Genomic DNA, 18,618 nt, shown 5'->3' with positions numbered 1-18,618 from the left:
GTGGGTGAGATCTAGGGCACCCGGGCTGGCGTATCACAGGTAGTATACCGTAACACATGGAGGCTCTAGTACCCTGTTGTACCGGCTCTAACTTGGATACAAGATGTGATACAGGTGGGCATAAAGGATCTATTACCTTGTTGTACGGCCTCTAGCTTGGATACAAGATGTGATACGGGTGGGCATGGAGGCTCTAGTACCCTGTTGTAACACCTCTAGCTTGGATACATGATGTGATACGAATGGGCATGGAAGCTCTAGTACCCTGTTGTACGGCCTCTAGCTTGGATATAAGATGTGATAAAGGGGGGCATGGAGGCTCCAGTACTCGGTACCAGCTTCTCTCATGCCAAAAATGCGCCCCTCTCAGACTCTGGTAACAGGGTGAAATCTCGTCGTAGAGGCGTCTAGTGGCCAACAAGCTCTACAAGCGGAAGAAGAGGTCACTACACACAAGGAGCCTCCAAGAGCCTCTTATGGGCCAAGGGGGGAACCACTAATAGGGCCTCCGGTGACCGTCCATCTGATCACCACAACTCTCATCATTACAGATCTACCTGAGATGGAACCGCAGGGCGGGGTATACATGTAAATGACAATCTCTCGTGGGGGCTGGAGTGTTTTAGACAAAGAGTGTAATAACCAGGAGTGTAATAACCAGGAGTGTAATAACCAGGAAGTAATATCATGGTGTAACATTCACAATCAGGAGGAGAATCATCTGCACACAGAGGCCTCCCTCATGTGCGTCCGCAGCCCTCCTCCTCCCACAGACTGCCTGTCACATGCCTGCCCCGGTGACACCATTAATCTCAGAGCATCAGTCACCTCTCCTGTCACAGGCGACCATTTTACCCTTTTTTTACTCTCTACGTTATCGCTCCAACCTCTGCATGTCAGACACTGTGATGGCAGCAGAAGGGAGGATGAAATACATGTTTTCATGTAAACCTTCCTACTGGAGAACGTCAGACACATATTGTACCGCTGAGGTAAAGTGAAAGCTGCGCTGTGATTGGTTGTTATATATTATATTGCTGAGGTAACATGAAAGCTGTGCTGTGATTGGTTGTTATATATTATACTGCTGAGGTAACATGAAAGCTGCGCTGTGATTGGTTGTTATATATTATATTGCTGAGGTAACATGAAAGCTGTGCTGTGATTGGTTGTTATATATTATACTGCTGAGGTAACATGAAAGCTGCGCTGTGATTGGTTGTTATATATTATATTGCTGAGGTAACATGAAAGCTGTGCTGTGATTGGTTGTTATATATTATACTGCTGAGGTAACATGAAAGCTGCGCTGTGATTGGTTGTTATATATTATACTGCTGAGGTAACATGAAAGCTGCGCTGTGATTGGTTGTTATATATTATACCACTGAGGTAACATGAAAGCTGTGCTGTGATTGGTTGTTATATATTATACTGAGGTAACATGAAAGCTGTGCTGTGATTGGTTGTTATATATTATACCGCTGAGGTAAAGTGAAAGCTGCGCTGTGATTGGTTGTTATATATTATACTGTTGAGGTAACATGAAAGCTGCGCTGTGATTGGTTGTTATATATTATACTGCTGAGGTAACATGAAAGCTGCGCTGTGATTGGTTGTTATATATTATACTGCTGAGGTAACATGAAAGCTGCGCTGTGATTGGTTGTTATATATTATACCACTGAGGTAACATGAAAGCTGTGCTGTGATTGGTTGTTATATATTATACTGAGGTAAAGTGAAAGCTGCGCTGTGATTGGTTGTTATATATTATATTGAAGTAACATGAAAGCTGCGCTGTGATTGGTTGTTATATATTATACTGAGGTAACATGAAAGCTGTGCTGTGATTGGTTGTTATATATTATACTGCTGAGGTAAGATGAAAGCTGTGCTGTTATTGGTTGTTATATATTATACTGAGGTAACATGAAAGCTGCGCTGTGATTGGTTGTTATATATTATACTGCTGAGGTAACAAGAAAGCTGCGCTGTGATTGGTTGTTATATATTATACTGAGGTAACATGAAAGCTGCACTGTGATTGGTTGTTATTAGAGATGAGCGAACGTGTCCGTAACGGACACATCCGCACCCGGACACCGGCTTTAGCGAACACTGGAGTGTTCGCGCGTAAGTGTCCGGGTGCCGCCGGGGGGCGGGGAGATGCGCGGCGGCGCGGGCGGCAGTAGCGGGGAACAGGGGGGAGCCCTCTCTCTCTCCCTCTCCCCCCCGCTCCCCGCCGCACCCCCCCGCGCTGCCACGGCGGCCCCCGAACTTTTTCGCCCGAACACCGAGGTGTTCGCAAAGTTCGGTGTTCGGGCGAAAAAGGGGCGGGGCCGAACGTGTTCGCTCATCTCTAGTTGTTATATATTATACTGCTGAGGTAACATGAAAGCTGTGCTGTGATTGGTTGTTATATATTATACTGCTGAGGTAACATGAAAGCTGCACTGTGATTGGTTGTTATATATTATACTGCTGAGGTAACATGAAAGCTGCGCTGTGATTGGTTGTTATATATTATACTGCTGAGGTAACATGAAAGCTGTGCTGTGATTGGTGGTTATATATTATACTGAGGTAACATGAAAGCTGTGCTGTGATTGGTTGTTATATATTATACTGAGGTAACATGAAAGCTGCGCTGTGATTGGTTGTTATATATTATACTGCTGAGGTAACATGAAAGCTGCGCCGTGATTGGTTATTATATATTATACTGAGGTAACATGAAAGCTGCGCTGTGATTGGTTGTTATATATTATATTGCTGAGGTAACATGAAAGCTGCGCTGTGATTGGTGGTTATATATTATTCTGCTGAGGTAACATGAAAGCTGTGCTGTGATTGGTTGTTATATATTATACTGCTGAGGTAACATGAAAGCTGTGCTGTGATTGGTTGTTATATATTATACTGCTGAGGTAACATGAAAGCTGCGCTGTGATTGGTTGTTATATATTATACTGCTAAGGTAACATGAAAGCTGTGCTGTGATTGGTTGTTATATATTATACTGAGGTAACATGAACGCTGCTCTGTGATTGGTTGCTATATATTATACTGCTGAGGTAACATGAAAGCTGCGCTGTGATTGGTTGTTATATATTATACTGAGGTAACATGAAAGCTGCGCTGTGATTGGTTGTTATATATTATACTGAGGTAACATGAAAGCTGTGCTGTGATTGGTTGTTATATATTATACTGCTGAGGTAACATGAAAGCTGCACTGTGATTGGTTGTTATATATTATACTGCTGAGGTAACATGAAAGCTGCGCTGTGATTGGTTATTATATATTATACTGAGGTAACATGAAAGCTGCGCTGTGATTGGTTGTTATATATTATACTGCTGAGGTAACATGAAAGCTGCACTGTGATTGGTTGTTATATATTATACTGCTGAGGTAACATGAAAGCTGCGCTGTGATTGGTTGTTATATATTATACTGCTGAGGTAACATGAAAGCTGTGCTGTGATTGGTTATTATATATTATACTGAGGTAACATGAAAGCTGTGCTGTGATTGGTTGCTATATATTATACTGCTGAGGTAACATGAAAGCTGTGCTGTGATTGGTTGTTATATATTATACTGAGGTAACATGAACGCTGCTCTGTGATTGGTTGCTATATATTATACTGAGGTAACATGAAAGCTGCGCTGTGATTGGTTGTTATATATTATACTGCTGAGGTAAAGTGAAAGCTGCACTGCGATTGGTTGTTATATATTATACTGAGGTAACATGAAAGCTGCGCTGTGATTGGTTGTTATATATTATACTGCTGAGGTAACATGAAAGCTGCACTGTGATTGGTTGTTATATATTATACCGCTGAGGTAACATGAAAGCTGCGCTGTGATTGGTTGTTATATATTATACTGCTGAGGTAACATGAAAGCTGCGCTGTGATTGGTTGTTATATATTATACTGCTAAGGCAAAGTGAAAGCTGCGCTGTGATTGGTTGTTATATATTATACTGAGGTAACATGAGAGCTGCGCTGTGATTGGTTGCCGTTTCTAATACCGCTGAGGTAAAGTGAAAGCTGCGCTCTGATTGGTTGTTACAGGCACCGCATACGGTACTAATGATAGCTGCCTGAAAGAAAATCTGTGTTGCCCATCGCAACCAATCATAGCACAGCTTTCACTTTACTTCAGCAATGCAACGTCACTCACCCGCTGCCGGCTCCGGAGCCGTGGGCGCAGGTGAGTACGCGCTGGTCCCTGCAGGCACCTCGAGTCGGGTCGGGTCTGCAGGCAGCCTTACAGTAATGCAGGACAGTGCTCCATCGGAGCTATGCAGGGAAATCTGAATGTCGGACGAGGTCAGACACTGGATTCGAAAGGGTTAATACTACGGGCAAGAAAAAATAGGAAAAGTAGGGCAGCACTCATCTTCCCGCTATTTTTTTCCAACTCGCAGTATTTGAACGGCTGGTGTAAAAAACACCCCTCATTTGTGCACGGCTACGCTCCTGCCGGCGAGCGCGGTTACACATACGGCCGTTTGAAACCGCCCTCAACACGAGATTTTCAAAATTTCATCCAAACGTTGCACAAATAAATCCACCCTAGATCAGTGCGGAAATTGCGCTGCGGCGCAGAATATAAATCCGCAGTCAATTATGGCAGCGGATTTGCAGTGCGTTCTCCACCACTTCAGATGAGCGCAAGAAATCACCAACTAAATCTGCGGCAGATTGTCTGTTACAAGTCTGCCCCATGTGAACACAACCTGAAGGTACAGTCACACGTCTCTTTACAGCAGGCCTCGCTCTGGAAACACCGTGCGCGCAGCGGCCGCCCTCAGCACATGGTTAAGGAAATACTATTGATGATGCATCCTCAGGATCGGTCATCAGTAGTGGATCAGCTGGGGTTCGCCTCTCGTGGCGCGGGGCGATCAGATGATCGAGTGCTGTCAGTGCCCCAATACACAGGGGCTGTAGTAGCCAATGCTTGTAACTGGAGGCTGGGGTTTCATTAAAATGAATTGGAGTTGCTCTTGCAGTTACAAGTCCTACCCACTACACCGGGGTTGGAGCAGTTTACACGCTGAGCCCTACGTACTGTAACAGTGGGCGCCCAATTAGCTGATCAGCCGGGGTCCCAAGCAGCAGACCCCAGCTGACCAACTACTAATGACCATAAGGTGCGCTCACACGTTGCGACAACACTGTGGAAAAACTGCAGCAAAACGTTTACTATAAAAGTGAATGGTATTAAAGCAAATCCTGCTCACATGTCCAGGAAATACATGCTGCTGTAACTCTAACCTCTGAGAGAGCAGCAAATCCTGACAGCTCAGTGAATAACAAGCACATAACATAAATACAGCACTAGGACCAAGCTCAGTACAAAACTACAATACCAGAACCGAGCTCACAACATAAATATAGTGCCAGAACCAAGCATGGATACAGCACCAGGACCAAGCTCAGCAAATAAATACAACCCCAGAACCAAGCTCAGTACATAGATACAATACCAGAACCAAGATCATAATCTAAATACAGAACCAGAACCAAGCTTGCAATATAAGTACATAGATACAATACCAGAACCAAGATCATAAAATAAATACAGCCCCAGAACAAATCTAGTAACATAAATACAGCATTACAACTGAGCTCCCAACACAAATACAGCAGCAGAGCCAGCTCATAACATAGAAACAGCAATAGTATATAGATACAATCTAAAACCGTGCGGAGAGGGGAGGGCGGCAGGGAGAGTGAGAGAGATCTCTCTCTACCCCCTGCTGACCCCCCCCCCCCCCCGCATGTCCTAATTGTGCATACTCCGTGCAATTAGGATTCAAATTGCCGACCTCAGCAATATTAATCTTGCATGATTAATTCTGTTACAAAAAAAAAGAAAAATTACCCTTTTTTGGTCACTCTCTCTCCAAGAAAAACTTAATAAAAAGCTACCAAAAAGTGCTTAAAATAGTGCTAATGCGAACGACAGATTGCCCCGTAAAAAACGAGCTTTCACACAGCAGTATCGACGGAAAAATAAAAGTTATGGGCGTCAAAAGATGGCGATAAACAAACAAAAAAACTGTTCTAAGTATTACTATATACAAAAAACTATATAAATTTAGTATTCTACTTGTACTGACCCACGGAAGAAAGGAAAACCTAATTTTTACTGAAATTATCATGCACACCGTAAAAATAAACCCCGAACGCCCAAATGGTGCAATTGTCCTCAAATACATTATAGGGTGCCACTGAAAAATAGAACTCGTTCTGCAAAAAACAAGCCCTCATGTAGAGAAGTCACCGGGAAAAGAAAACTTGGAATACTGGAACTGCAGAATGTGACCTGGAAGCAAGCTCATCAATGACCCCTAGCTACAGAGCGGGCGTATTACCATGGGGGCCTCAAAGTGGCTTTTTACAGAAGGGGCATTCATATTTTGTGGTCAGCTGAAGAATTAGGGGAAAAGGCAGGATGGTGAGACCGTGCAAAGATGAGTCGTGACTGGAAGTAGCCTTCATGGCGGTCTGGACCAGAAAGAGGGCTGGTTCTGTTTAGAGTGTTAGGGTGAAGAGCAGTGACGCAGCAAGAAAAGGAATCCCATAATGAGCAAAGCGGCTGCACTGAAGGAAGACAGAGGAAAAAGCAAGCAGATGTATCTAGAGAAATGGAGCATCGGTGTTGGGTCACACCAGGGGAGGACAGCAACAGGTGAGCGCGGGCGTAGGTGAACATAAGTCTTCATTGTATATAGAGGCACAATTTTTTAATTTTTTGTTTGGGGGGGGAGGGGCACTTAAGACACTTTTGCACTGGGCCCACCAAGGTGTTAAAACAGCCCTGCCCCATTTATACCCTGTGAATCCTGCATTTGCCCCTGAGCGGCACAAGAGAGGTGAGCGTGTGCCTGAACCCTCTCGGATTCCTATTAGCTCTCCGGGGATATTAATAGTGCGATGCGTGAGAAATGATCCTCCTTCCCATCTGACAGTAAAATACAGTAATCCGGAAAGAAATAACCGGTTTGTAAAAATAACTGCTGACTATTAGCGCGCCGCCGAATGCATCTGCAGTCCATAAACGGCGGCGCAGATACCCAGGCAAGAGCCGTCTATAGTCTATGGAGGGAGACATCTCCGTGCCAAGCTCTCGCAGCTGCCCGACGGAGACAGGAAGCGTTCTGTGACAATCGCCACCTCCATCCCAAATTACTGAGTAATTAGTAAATGGCTCTCTAGAAATTGTGAGATTGCTTCTACAAATAGAACCGAGCGCGCCTCGCCGATCAGGCCTGTAACGTATCCGCGCAACTAAAATATAACTGTTGTGCCAGATCCTCCTAGCAACACGGAGCGCGGCAGTGTTTAACACAGAAACAAATGGGAATGGCGTAACAAGTTAGACCAGGCTGCTGTCCGCTTACTTATGAACTGAGTGGCCCCTTTATTAGAGACCCCCATCTAGTAGTGCGTTGGACCTTCTTCGGGGGGTGGTAAGGTTGCTTGCCATCTGGCTGGTTACTCATCCGCCCGGATGGTATTTTTTTTTTCACCACTCGTATTAATGGCCACTAAAAAACTGTTGTTAGTTGAGATCACGGCCGTGCAGCGACCCGACAGCATCTACTATGTCACTCACCCTCTCTTTCTTTAGCTCCCATCTGGCCGCCGTAATCAGAGCTGTGATCCCTGACCTCTCCTCCCAGCGTCCATGTTCCTGCACGTCTTGTATGCACCGCAGATGCCGGGAGGAGAGCTCAGGGGTCACAGCTCTGATTACAGTGGCTGGATAGGAGCTGTAGAGAGTGAGTGAAATACTAGGTGCTGTGGGGTTGCTACACGGCCGTAGGGTCAGGGTGCGGAGGGCACAGGGAGGGCCCTATTACTATTGAGTCCACAAAGGAGTCATTATTATAATTGGGGCCATACTGAAGGCACTATTGCTATTAGGTCCACTACTGGGGGGTAACTATTACTACTGAGGGGAAATATTACTTTTGGGTCCACTACAAGGGGTACTGTTACTATTGGTGTCACAAGTGGGTGCATTACGACTACTGTGGACATTGTTACTCTTGGGGCCAACTACTGAGAGCACTGCTAGGGGTACTATTACTATTGAGGCCAGTAACAGAGTCACTATTATTATTGCGGTCCCAACTGGGGACATTATTACCACTGGGGTCACTATTACTATTGCGGGTCCTACTTTGGGCACTATTACTATCGGGGCCACAACTGGGGCATTATTACTATTGGGGTCACTATTATATTGGGGCCCCTAAGGGGTGCACAATTACTATTGAGGCTACAACTGGGAGCACTATTACTATTGCGGTGACTAAGGGGGGCACAATGACTAGCTGTGGGCACTAGAATAACGGAGGTAAAAACATAGCTTGTGATCAGCCACGCTCCCACCCCCACCCCCAAACCACACATCCTTTTACCCTGGTTGCTATTTTTTTAGACAAATGTGGTAACCCCAGAAAGGGGTCATTGATTCAAGCTGATTGCGCCAAATTGTGACCTCCCACCAGCACAATGCAACCGAAACCTAAATTAATCTGACCAGGGACAATTTTTGTGCATTCTCCCCGGGAGTCTCACCTTTCTGTATTTCTTAGGGATTACTCAAACTTCTGTGTATTTTGTCTATGTGCATTCCGTGTTTGCAACGGGCTACAAGCAGACGGAATACAGACCCCCCGACTTTATGGGGCTTTTCAAACTTGCGCTTTTTTTTCTGGTCAAGGTCTAATTTGTCCATATCGCAGATGAGAATAGGACATACAATATCCGATGCCTCCTGGGCCAGGGCCGCACATGGACGCTTTACAGGGCCGCACACTGACCCCTTACAGGGCCACACACTGACCCCTTACAGGGCCGCACATGGACCCTTACAGGGCCACACACTGACCCCTTACAGGGCCACACACTGACCCCTTACAGGGCAGCTCATGGACCCCTTACAGGGCCGCACATGGACCCTTACAGGGCCGCACATGGACCCCTTACAGGGCAGCACACGGACCCCTTACAGGGCAGCTCATGGACCCCTTACAGGGCCGCACATGGACCCGTTACAGGGCAGCACACGGACCCCTTACAGGGCCACACACTGACCCCTTACAGGGCAGCTCATGGACCCCTTACAGGGCCGCACACTGACCCCTTACAGGGCAGGACACGGACCCCTTACAGGGCCGCACACGGACCCCTTACAGGGCCGCACATGGACCCCTTACAGGGCAGCACACGGACCCCTTACAGGGCCACACACTGACCCCTTACAGGGCAGCTCATGGACCCCTTACAGGGCCGCTCATGGACCCCTTACAGGGCCGCTCATGGACCCCTTACAGGGCCGCACACGAACCCCTTACAGGGCCGCACATGGACCCCTTACAGGGCCGCACATGGACCCCTTACAGGGCCGCACATGGACCCCTTACAGGGCCGCTCATGGACCCCTTACAGGCCACATGTATTTGCAGAGGAATTGATATCTGAGGGGCACCTTTGGATTTCTGCCACGTTTTTACGCAGTGATGAGTCCCATTCAGTGGCGCTAACCGTGGCGATCTGCTGAGGCTGACGGGTGGAAAACTGATGGCAAGAAATATACTGCTGCTTCATTTTTTGCAGATTCCAAACCCATCAACGCAGAACAGAAGGGTTTTTTACATGGATTTCGACAAGGAATATGCGGCAAAATATGCATAGAACATCCGCCATGTGAACATGTCCAAAGACGTGCCAAGATCACTGCGGAAACTGGAGCTTATCGCCACGTAGTCCTGCATCACTATGGGCATGACTGGTCTCAGGGGCAAGAATCTCAATGCACCATGGTTCAAGATCTCTGCTTACAGTCATCAAATGAGAACTTTGATTTTACCAGAGAATCAAAATCTGCCCTGATCATGTGACTTTGGATCAAGAACATTGATGTCAACTTAACAGCATATCCACAGGATGCAGCAGGACTGGGAAACCACCGGCCCAGACAGTAATTTACTCTACAGACCGGACCGGTAGTTATTTTTTACAGGTCACATTAAATGGGCGGTAAAAAATAATCCCCTGGTGTGAGCACCTCCTGCAAGCATGGCATCAAGCACTATGAAGTTCTGGTCGGGACCCCGTTGCAGCGCTCACAGAAGATCCTCCCTGCTTCCCCCTGCCGTCTGCATTCCCATACGTATGGCACGCAGTTATGGTGCTTGATGACAGACTGAGGTTCAGGGGTGAGGAGGGCACTTACAGTGAGTCCTTTTACTACTGGAGACACTAAGTGGGGTACTATTACTACTGGGGCCAGTAAAGGAGGCCCTATTAATAACTGGGGTCACTAAAGGGGGCACTGTTACTATTGGGGTACGGATACTACTATGACCACTGGAGGTAAAAGCATACCTTGTGATAAGCCACACCTCTAATCACACCCCAAACCACACCCCCTTTTACCTTGGTTGGTATTTTCTGGTGACATAGGTGTCAATCCCAAGCAGGACAGGGTTGGGGAGCTGGGGTGGTCCCAAAACTGGGGCTGCATATACCAAACACTTGCGGCATATCCTATGTTTCTATACAGTTAGCAAGGGTGCATGTACCATAGAGGCATATCATGTGGCTGCTATGGGGCCCTTGGAGTGAGGGGGCCCACCAATCTTTGATTTTCTACTCAGTGCCAGGAACCAGTATGGAACTTCCTTCTCTAGAGCAATTGAATTGCTCGAAAACAAGGAGGTTTGGAAATGTCTTAAGCATCATAGAAAGAAAGTGGAAACACCAGGCCCTTCCGTCCTGGGTGCCAAGATCCAGCGCCTTCGGAAGGGCCCATTGTGATCTTTGCTATGGGGCCCCTTCTCTTCTATGTCCACCACTAACTAAATGGAATTCTTGAGGTCAAGGGCAGCAGATGATTTACAGGTAGGGTATAGTGTCTGATGGCGGAAGATGCCACCTCCTGACCGTAGGCTTGGCGCCCGCTGCGCACCGGTTGTCTCCCAGTCAGTATCTGTGTTAGTTTTACAGAAAGCCTCAGCTACCTAAAGTGAAAACATTTCAGGCGCAGACACAAGCAATAAAGAAGGCCTCGGCTTTGATGTGATTTCTTGAGCTTCTACTGTGACAGCGATGCCAGAGGTAATAAATATTGTATAAAGTCTGTCTGTATACTGCAGCAGGCATCTCCGGGCTCCATTCCCATAGCAACACTGTGCCGGATTTACTTGTATAGGAATGAATATACGAGTGCGGCTGCGATGCTTCTAATCTCCACATCCACGCTCTGTTTACGAGCTGCCTCCAGATCCTACTGATTGGCCCAACTGGATGTCCCCTGATTGGTACCGGCTGGGATGTCCCCATAGCCTCTTTTAGGGGAGGCCGGATGACTAGAACCAGTTGGGGATTCTTCGGAAGTGGGAGGCTTAGTTCAATCTGAACTCTCATTTGGGTCATCACTGAAGTCATGGTGGCTTTACCTTAATATTTTGGCATTGGCACTACCAGGTTCTCATGACCTGGTTTTGGTCACTTTGGATCAAGAATTAACTCGGACCATTGCTCACAATAATAGGTCTGGTGGGTTGCAGTGTGATGGAGGTGACTTGCATTGCGCTTCACTGTGGCCGGACATTCATGGGGAGGAGGTCTGAGGACCCAAAAAGTCAGCAGATGCAACTTTGCAGTGAAGCAGGTAGCAATAGCGCACTTAAGGCTTAACGGATAGACTCTGTCCTCGATCCCGCCCATAGAGCTCTGTGATCCTGAAACTCAGCAAAACTTTACTTCACAGCTTTGCTGCTCCACTCTCTTTGCGGAAGTTGGTCCGAGATGGTGCACAAAGAGCATACAGCCTCTCAAGCCTTCCCCCTTTTTAATGACCATGGGGACATTATAACCCACATCAAAAATCACCAAAATATAACCACCATGAACCCCTCTTACACAACCACAAGCAAAAACCTACGAACACCGAGACAAGCACCCTAGACCATCAATCATCTGTAACAGACCACAAAGGGTTGTTGAGCTGAAGCTCCAAACAAGTGATCCCTACAACCGTCCAGTTTTTTGAGGGACTGTCCTCAAAATAAGCAGCAAAATAGGTGGGGCTTGACAAAATTTGCATAAAAGTAGGCTTAAAGTTGTCCCGCATGTTGGGATACAAATGTCGGAGGTACTAATGTAAAGACATTAGGCTATGCTCTCACTATTTGTTCACTATCTGGCCACAACACACAAACATAGCATATACATCTCCTGACAGAGTATTGCAGAATTCAGCGTTTTTCATATCTGGTCACCTCATGCTACTCTCCCAGTCCAGTACAATGCGCACTTGACATGACCATCCAACAAGCGACCTGGTATTTGTTCAAGACTGGAACTCACAGTACAGAGAAAGACCCTCCAGTCTTGGTGGCAAAGTTTAGTTTATCCAGGCAGAACAGCTGATTCATGGGGGTCCCAGGTGATGGACCCCCACAAATCTGCTATAGATGACCTATCCTATGTATAAGTCATCGATAGCTAGAAGTGGTACAACCCCTTTAAACATATGTTGGGATGGTAAATTATACTATTTTAGGCAGAGGCTTGTAAAAGGGTTTGGAGAATAATGCTTAGTATGTATAAGAACATAAAATGAGTCGAGAGGGGTATTGTCTCTCCTTGAGGAGAGCACCTAGAAGATGAGTGAGGAGACTTATAGGGCCATGCATGCTCCTCTGGGTAATATGCAAATAAGGAAGATGGAACAATACCTCTGCAGCGCCACCTATTGTACATTGATTTGAAAGAATGCTGCCATCCAATAGGTCACTATGGGGGACACTATTACTACTGGGACCATTAAAGCGGTTACTATTATTATTAGGGCCGCTAAGGGGAACATTATTACTAATAGTGAACTATTACAAGTATCAATGATGTGTTGGATATCTTGTGTATTGGCTCTTTCACTGGACTGTTATTTCTATTGGAGCCACTTTGGGGGATACTATTACTTCAGGGACTACTATGGGGGTGACTAGTGCTACTGGGGCCCCTATGGGGACACTATTGCTATTGGAGCCACTATGGAGGACACTATTACTACTAGGACCTGAGGATAATAGGTGAAAACTACTACTACTGGAAATACTATGGAAGAGACTATTACTACTGAGACTACTATAGGGGACACTATTCCCACCGGGGCCACTAGAGGGGCATTATTACTATTGGGGTCACTAATGGGGGGCATTATTACTACTGGGCCACTATTACTACTGGAACTACGATAGGGGTCACTATTATTGGGGTTACTTTTTACAATTGGGGCCACTATGGGGGACGTTCTTACTACTGGGACCACTATAGGGTTCACTATTATTCTGACGCCACTAATGGGTTCATGATCCCTATTACTACTGGGGCCACTATTACTGCTTAGGCCACTATGGGGGACACTATTACTACTGGGACCATTAAAGGGGTTACTATTACTGTTGGAGCGACTAAGGGGGACATGATTACTAATAGGGAAGTATTACAAGGATCAATGATGAAAATATGTGTTGGGTATCTTGTGTATTGGGGCCTTCAATGACTGTACTATTATTGTCTTTGGGGGGGTTGTGGCACCCCTGCAGACACATGGCAGCCACAGGTGGGTAGAGATCCCTAAAGCATTCACAGGGGCTTTGTCATATTAAATGGCACATTTCCTTTTAGCTTTCCAAGAGATGAATTTGCAGAGCTCCGCACCGCCGTCCTGCGCTTCACCTCCAGCCATCCTGTAATGCTCCGGCAGACATGCTGATAACAATATGTCAGACGCCATACCTTGGCTTTTTCCAGCTGTGCCTGGGCCTGGCGCTCTGCCTCTCTCCGCACGGCCTCCCTGTCTTCTTCCAAAGAGACATCAGAATCAGATGGACGGCTGGTATAGGAGTCCGCCGAACCCTGGGGAGAAGACGAGACTATTAGAATGGATGTGCCGCGGCGATGACTCTCGCATCAACCACCATTGTGAGTTTAATAATACGGAATAAACATTGACGTTCGCAGCTCGGCGGCTTCGCTCATTATACCAGCTGTTTTGACTATTAATCACAAGGCGTGTAATCTCGCTGAAGAGAGATCTCCGTTCTTCTCTCTCGTCTACTTTCCGTGCTCATTTGTGCGTCTCCAATCTGATTCCAGATCAAAACAGATGACAGAACGCATGCTGCTAAATGGTTAAAGAGGCAAACGTAAAACAAATGTGTTGTGTTGGCTGAGCGGCTCATCTACGCCAATCACAGCGCCATTCACTGTCACCCCAGGCTAAATAGCAGATTCTGAGTCCCTCCATTAAAGGGGTACTCGGGTCTATTTGAACGAATGACCTATTTCGTAGATAGGTCACCAGTAGTTGATGGACGGGGGGTCCACCACTCTGGTTCCCTGTCCATCAGCTGATGGTCCAGCCGGCTGGGAGTGTAGCCAAACGTTGTCATCAATGGTCAGAGGAAGCAGGGGAGCGACGGCTTCACTCCCATTGACATGAATGGGAGTGCCGCACCGTCCCTATATGTCCTACTTAGGACAAGACATGACATCCTGACCATGAGGAGCAGGAAGCAGCGCAGCGCTCCCATTCATCTCAATGGGAGTGAAGCGGGGCTCCCCCTGCTTCCTCTGACCATTGATGATGACGTCCGGGCCGGAGCAGAGTGCAGCTCATGGACAGGGGTCTCGAGCGTCCGAAGGGATAGGTCACCAGTAGTTGATGGATGGGGGTCAACCACTCCAGACCCCTTGTCCATCAGCTGATCGTCCAGCCTGCTGTGAGTGCAACAGTCCAGATTTTGTCATCAATGGTCAGAGGAAGCAGGGGAGCACCGGCTTCACTCTCATTGACGTGAGCACCGCACCGCCCCTATACATCCTACTCAGGACAGAGCGTGACGTCCTGACCATGAGGAGCAGGAAGCAGCGCAGCGCTCCCATTCATCTCAATGGGAGTGAAACCGATGCTCCCCTAGGTTCCTCTGACCATCGATGATGACGTCCTGGCCGGATCAGAGTGCATCTGATGGACAGGGGTCACGAGCGTCCAAAGGAATAATTAATGGATGGGGGTCCACCACTCCAGACCGCTGTCCATCAGCTGATCGTCCAGCCTGCTGTGAGTGCAACAGTCCAGATTTTGTCATCAATTGTCAGAGGAAGCAGGGGAGCACCAGCTTCACTCTCATTGACGTGAGCACCGCACCGCCCCTATATGTCCTACTCAGGACAGAGCGTGACGTCCTGACCATGAGGAGCAGGAAGCAGCGCAGCGCTCCCATTCATCTCAATGGGAGTGAAACCAATGCTCCCCTAGGTTCCTCTGACCATCGATGATGACATCTGGGCCGGATCAGAGTGCATCTGATGGACAGGGGTCCCAAGCGTCCAAAGGGATAGGTCATCAGTTAAAATAGACAGGAACACCCCTTTAATTTCTTTTAATTACTCTTCTTTATGAATATTTACTGCACTTATAGGAGGTTGAAGACCCTTTTAGGGCTTCTCTACACGGACGGGAAAATAGCACGAGTTCTGAGTGTTTCTGCGATGCACAGGCCTTATGCAATGTATTAACCCATTGCTCACAACTTTTGCTGCAAGATGGAAAAACTGCAGCATGTCCTATTCTGTGTTAACATTACTCGCTGTGTGTAGGTAAAGATCCCATTGCGGGTCAGGAGGCGCCGCGTCTCCACGCACGGTCAAGCTGGTTTTTTCCTATTGAAACATACAAATTTCACACTTAGGGCGCCCACCCACTGGCGATTTTTTTTTGTAATGTTAAAATCGCGATCGCGCAAAATCGCGATTTCGCGGTAAATTGCGATTTTGCGCGATCGCGATTTTAACATTACAAGTCCCATAGACCCCTGCAGAGAAAAAAATGCTGCGAATTTCGCAGGGAAAAAAATCACCAGTGGGTGGGCGCCCTTACATGGCAGTTATTGTGCAAATATCGTTAAATCGAGCATTCTGCATATCTGTTAGGTGTAACCGTGTGCCGCCAATGAACAGATGTAGCAGTGCTAATGCAGGATGGCTGATCACGTAGCAGCACCGCCATCCACTATGAATGGCTCTACACAACTAGCGTGGCGGGTGGTTTGCTCTACAGGTGTAGCACACCAACCGCCTGTGTTGGCACCGCTAGATTTGTATAACCAGACGTCGTAAGATTCGTGGAGTAGAAAGTAGTCGGAGAGGGGCTGATTAGAGGCGTGCGTATGATCCAGGCAACGATTGAGAATACCCAATTACTATGCAGTGTTAACGCACGCCAAGCGCATGATATACAAACGCTACGTCACCGCTGGTTGCATGCGCCTTCTTTCCATGTAAAAGGACCTTTAAACTTTGCTTTCTTGATTGCAGGTCACACCGAGTAGTAGGATTTACCTGCAGAACCGTTGATAGGAACACTAAGCATCATTGCGTGCCCACTGGCACCATTGGTCATCTGCTGACTTATAGTCCAGAGCTGGCATGGTTCTAGCGGTATTCGTGGGCACAGGACCCTTTGTATCTGGTCAGCCGAAAATAAACGGCTTTTCTATAGTAGATACCCCTGAGAATACAACATAGTGAATACAAAGCCGCATCCAGCTATATCTGACTACAGGTGTCCGATATGGAGAGAACAATGATGCGCTACATGATGGTATGGCAGACAGAGCCCCAGGGGCCCCGGAACATGATTTCAGTTCTGTGTTTTGGCCCCTGTAAGAGATGGGGACTAAAACCGGATTGCCAAGTTAAAGAGCAGCATGTGAGAAGCAGAAACCCACTTTCCGTGTCTCTCTAAGTCCGGTGGGACGGCTGCTATGACTGCAGTAAGGGAAGCGTACTGGCGGTGGCCTCCTTCTATGATACCTGCATGGAGCCGTCCGACAGGGCAGTCCAGGGCCGACGCTATCACTACGGGACCGTGTTAGTGAAGTGCTAATACAGCGCTGATACAATGCAAATTACTAGTAAGAGTGCCAGCCAATCAGAAGACAATGCAAATTTCAGAGTGAACATGTGGGTAGGAATTTGGCGTGATCGCCTCGTTGGACCCGTGTTCAGTCCAGAGACTCTCAACACGGATCGGTACCTGAACCTCCTGCGAACGATGGTGGATGACTCCCAGGATGATCGGCCCCTATCGTAACTGAAGGAGGCCACCACCAGTACGCTTCCCTCACTGCAGTCATAACAGCGGTCCTATGACCCTTAGGCCTGACTGCCATTGTTTCACCACGTACTAAACGTGTGTCGCACGGCCGCGGGATACACGGTGAATGGAGTCAATGAAAGCTAATGGATTTTTGCTGATCCATGCGAGTATGGACACTGCATGCTCTATTTTACCGCGTATCACGAGCGTACGGCGCTACTGATCTCTAAGGGTGCGTGGGTTGTGTAAGCGCCTCGTGTACAATGCATGTCGCTAGGAAACATGCAATGAAGTGCTAAAAAAGCAGGAAGAAGTTTTAGTGTTTTTCGCGCATGTATTTAAACATTGTGAATACACAGTACATAGGAAACGCATACACAAGCATACGCAGGGATACACGGCATTTTACGCATACGCCCGTGGACATAAGGCCTTAGAGAGAAACTGAAAGAGGATTTCTCACGCTACTCTTCAACTTTGCAGTTGGGTTTTACTCTCTGTCTCTCACAGGGGCCACAACACAACTTTGAAATCTACGGTCCGTGGCCCCCAGGGGTCCATGAGCCATACCATCATGTAGCACATCCATGTCTTCCTATTAGAGTACGCTATTGTTATATGCATGTAGGACACCAGCAGTGAGATGCTGGATGCAGCCTTATGACTACACTTTGTATGTTTGTTTGACCTTGTTACAATGTATCAGTTTTCAATCACAGTGATTACAAATGTAGCAAAGATCATCTTGCCATTCAACACATTATGATAATCCAACTACAATGTACTACATTAAATTGAGTCAGTCCGCTTGCACGTTGGCGATCCGGATCCCGTATTCGGCAGCCCGCAGAAGAATCCGGCTGGCAACCCCACGTACCTTCTCTCTCCCGTATTGCGGATGACCGCGGACACTCGCCGTTGGTCATGCGCAGTACAGTTCTTTTTAAAATATTTGTATTTCCCGCGCCATTGCTAGGCGATAAAGCAGGTGCCCGCAGACTAACCACAAGGTCAAAATTGACTTCAATGGAGGCCGTCCATGCACAGTCCACAGCAAAATAGAGCACATTGCGATTTTTCCTCCACTCGTGGAAATCGCAATTCGCTTCCGCAAGTGTGAAGGGAAAAGCGATTTTTAAATACCTTCAACGCCTGCCATTTGTGGCGGATCCTCCGTGCAGACGCCGACCTCTGATTCCGCAATGCAAATCCGCCCGTGTGCAGCCGGCTTGACCACAACAAACCAGTCATGTTAACGCTTGCTACATCCGTACATAACACCGTTATTTGCCATACGGGCAGATAAAAACAAAGCAATCCAAGTACAATTGTCATCAGATGTAGCAGGAGAGCGTCCTGGGCACGTGAGCTTACAATCTTATCGGGCAATGCTTCATTGTCCA

At 47.3% G+C, this 18,618-nt stretch overlaps 1 protein-coding gene across 3 annotated transcripts in view; it reads right to left on the bottom strand.

Moving 5' to 3' along the window:
- Positions 1-18,618, bottom strand: part of CACNB2 (calcium voltage-gated channel auxiliary subunit beta 2) — a 136,626-nt gene that overhangs the window by 94,010 nt on the left and 23,998 nt on the right. For all 3 annotated transcript variants that reach the window (XM_066585259.1, XM_066585258.1, XM_066585260.1), the window contains exon 2: positions 13,849-13,968. In XM_066585259.1, the coding sequence (XP_066441356.1) occupies positions 13,849-13,968 (120 nt within the window). The remainder of the gene's footprint in view (positions 1-13,848; positions 13,969-18,618) is intronic.

This window comes from Eleutherodactylus coqui, chromosome 12 (assembly GCF_035609145.1).
Source record: "Eleutherodactylus coqui strain aEleCoq1 chromosome 12, aEleCoq1.hap1, whole genome shotgun sequence".
Lineage (NCBI taxonomy): Eukaryota > Metazoa > Chordata > Amphibia > Anura > Eleutherodactylidae > Eleutherodactylus > Eleutherodactylus coqui.
The sequence above is the reverse complement of the archived record's forward strand: the minus strand, read 5'-3'. Positions and strand labels throughout refer to the sequence as shown.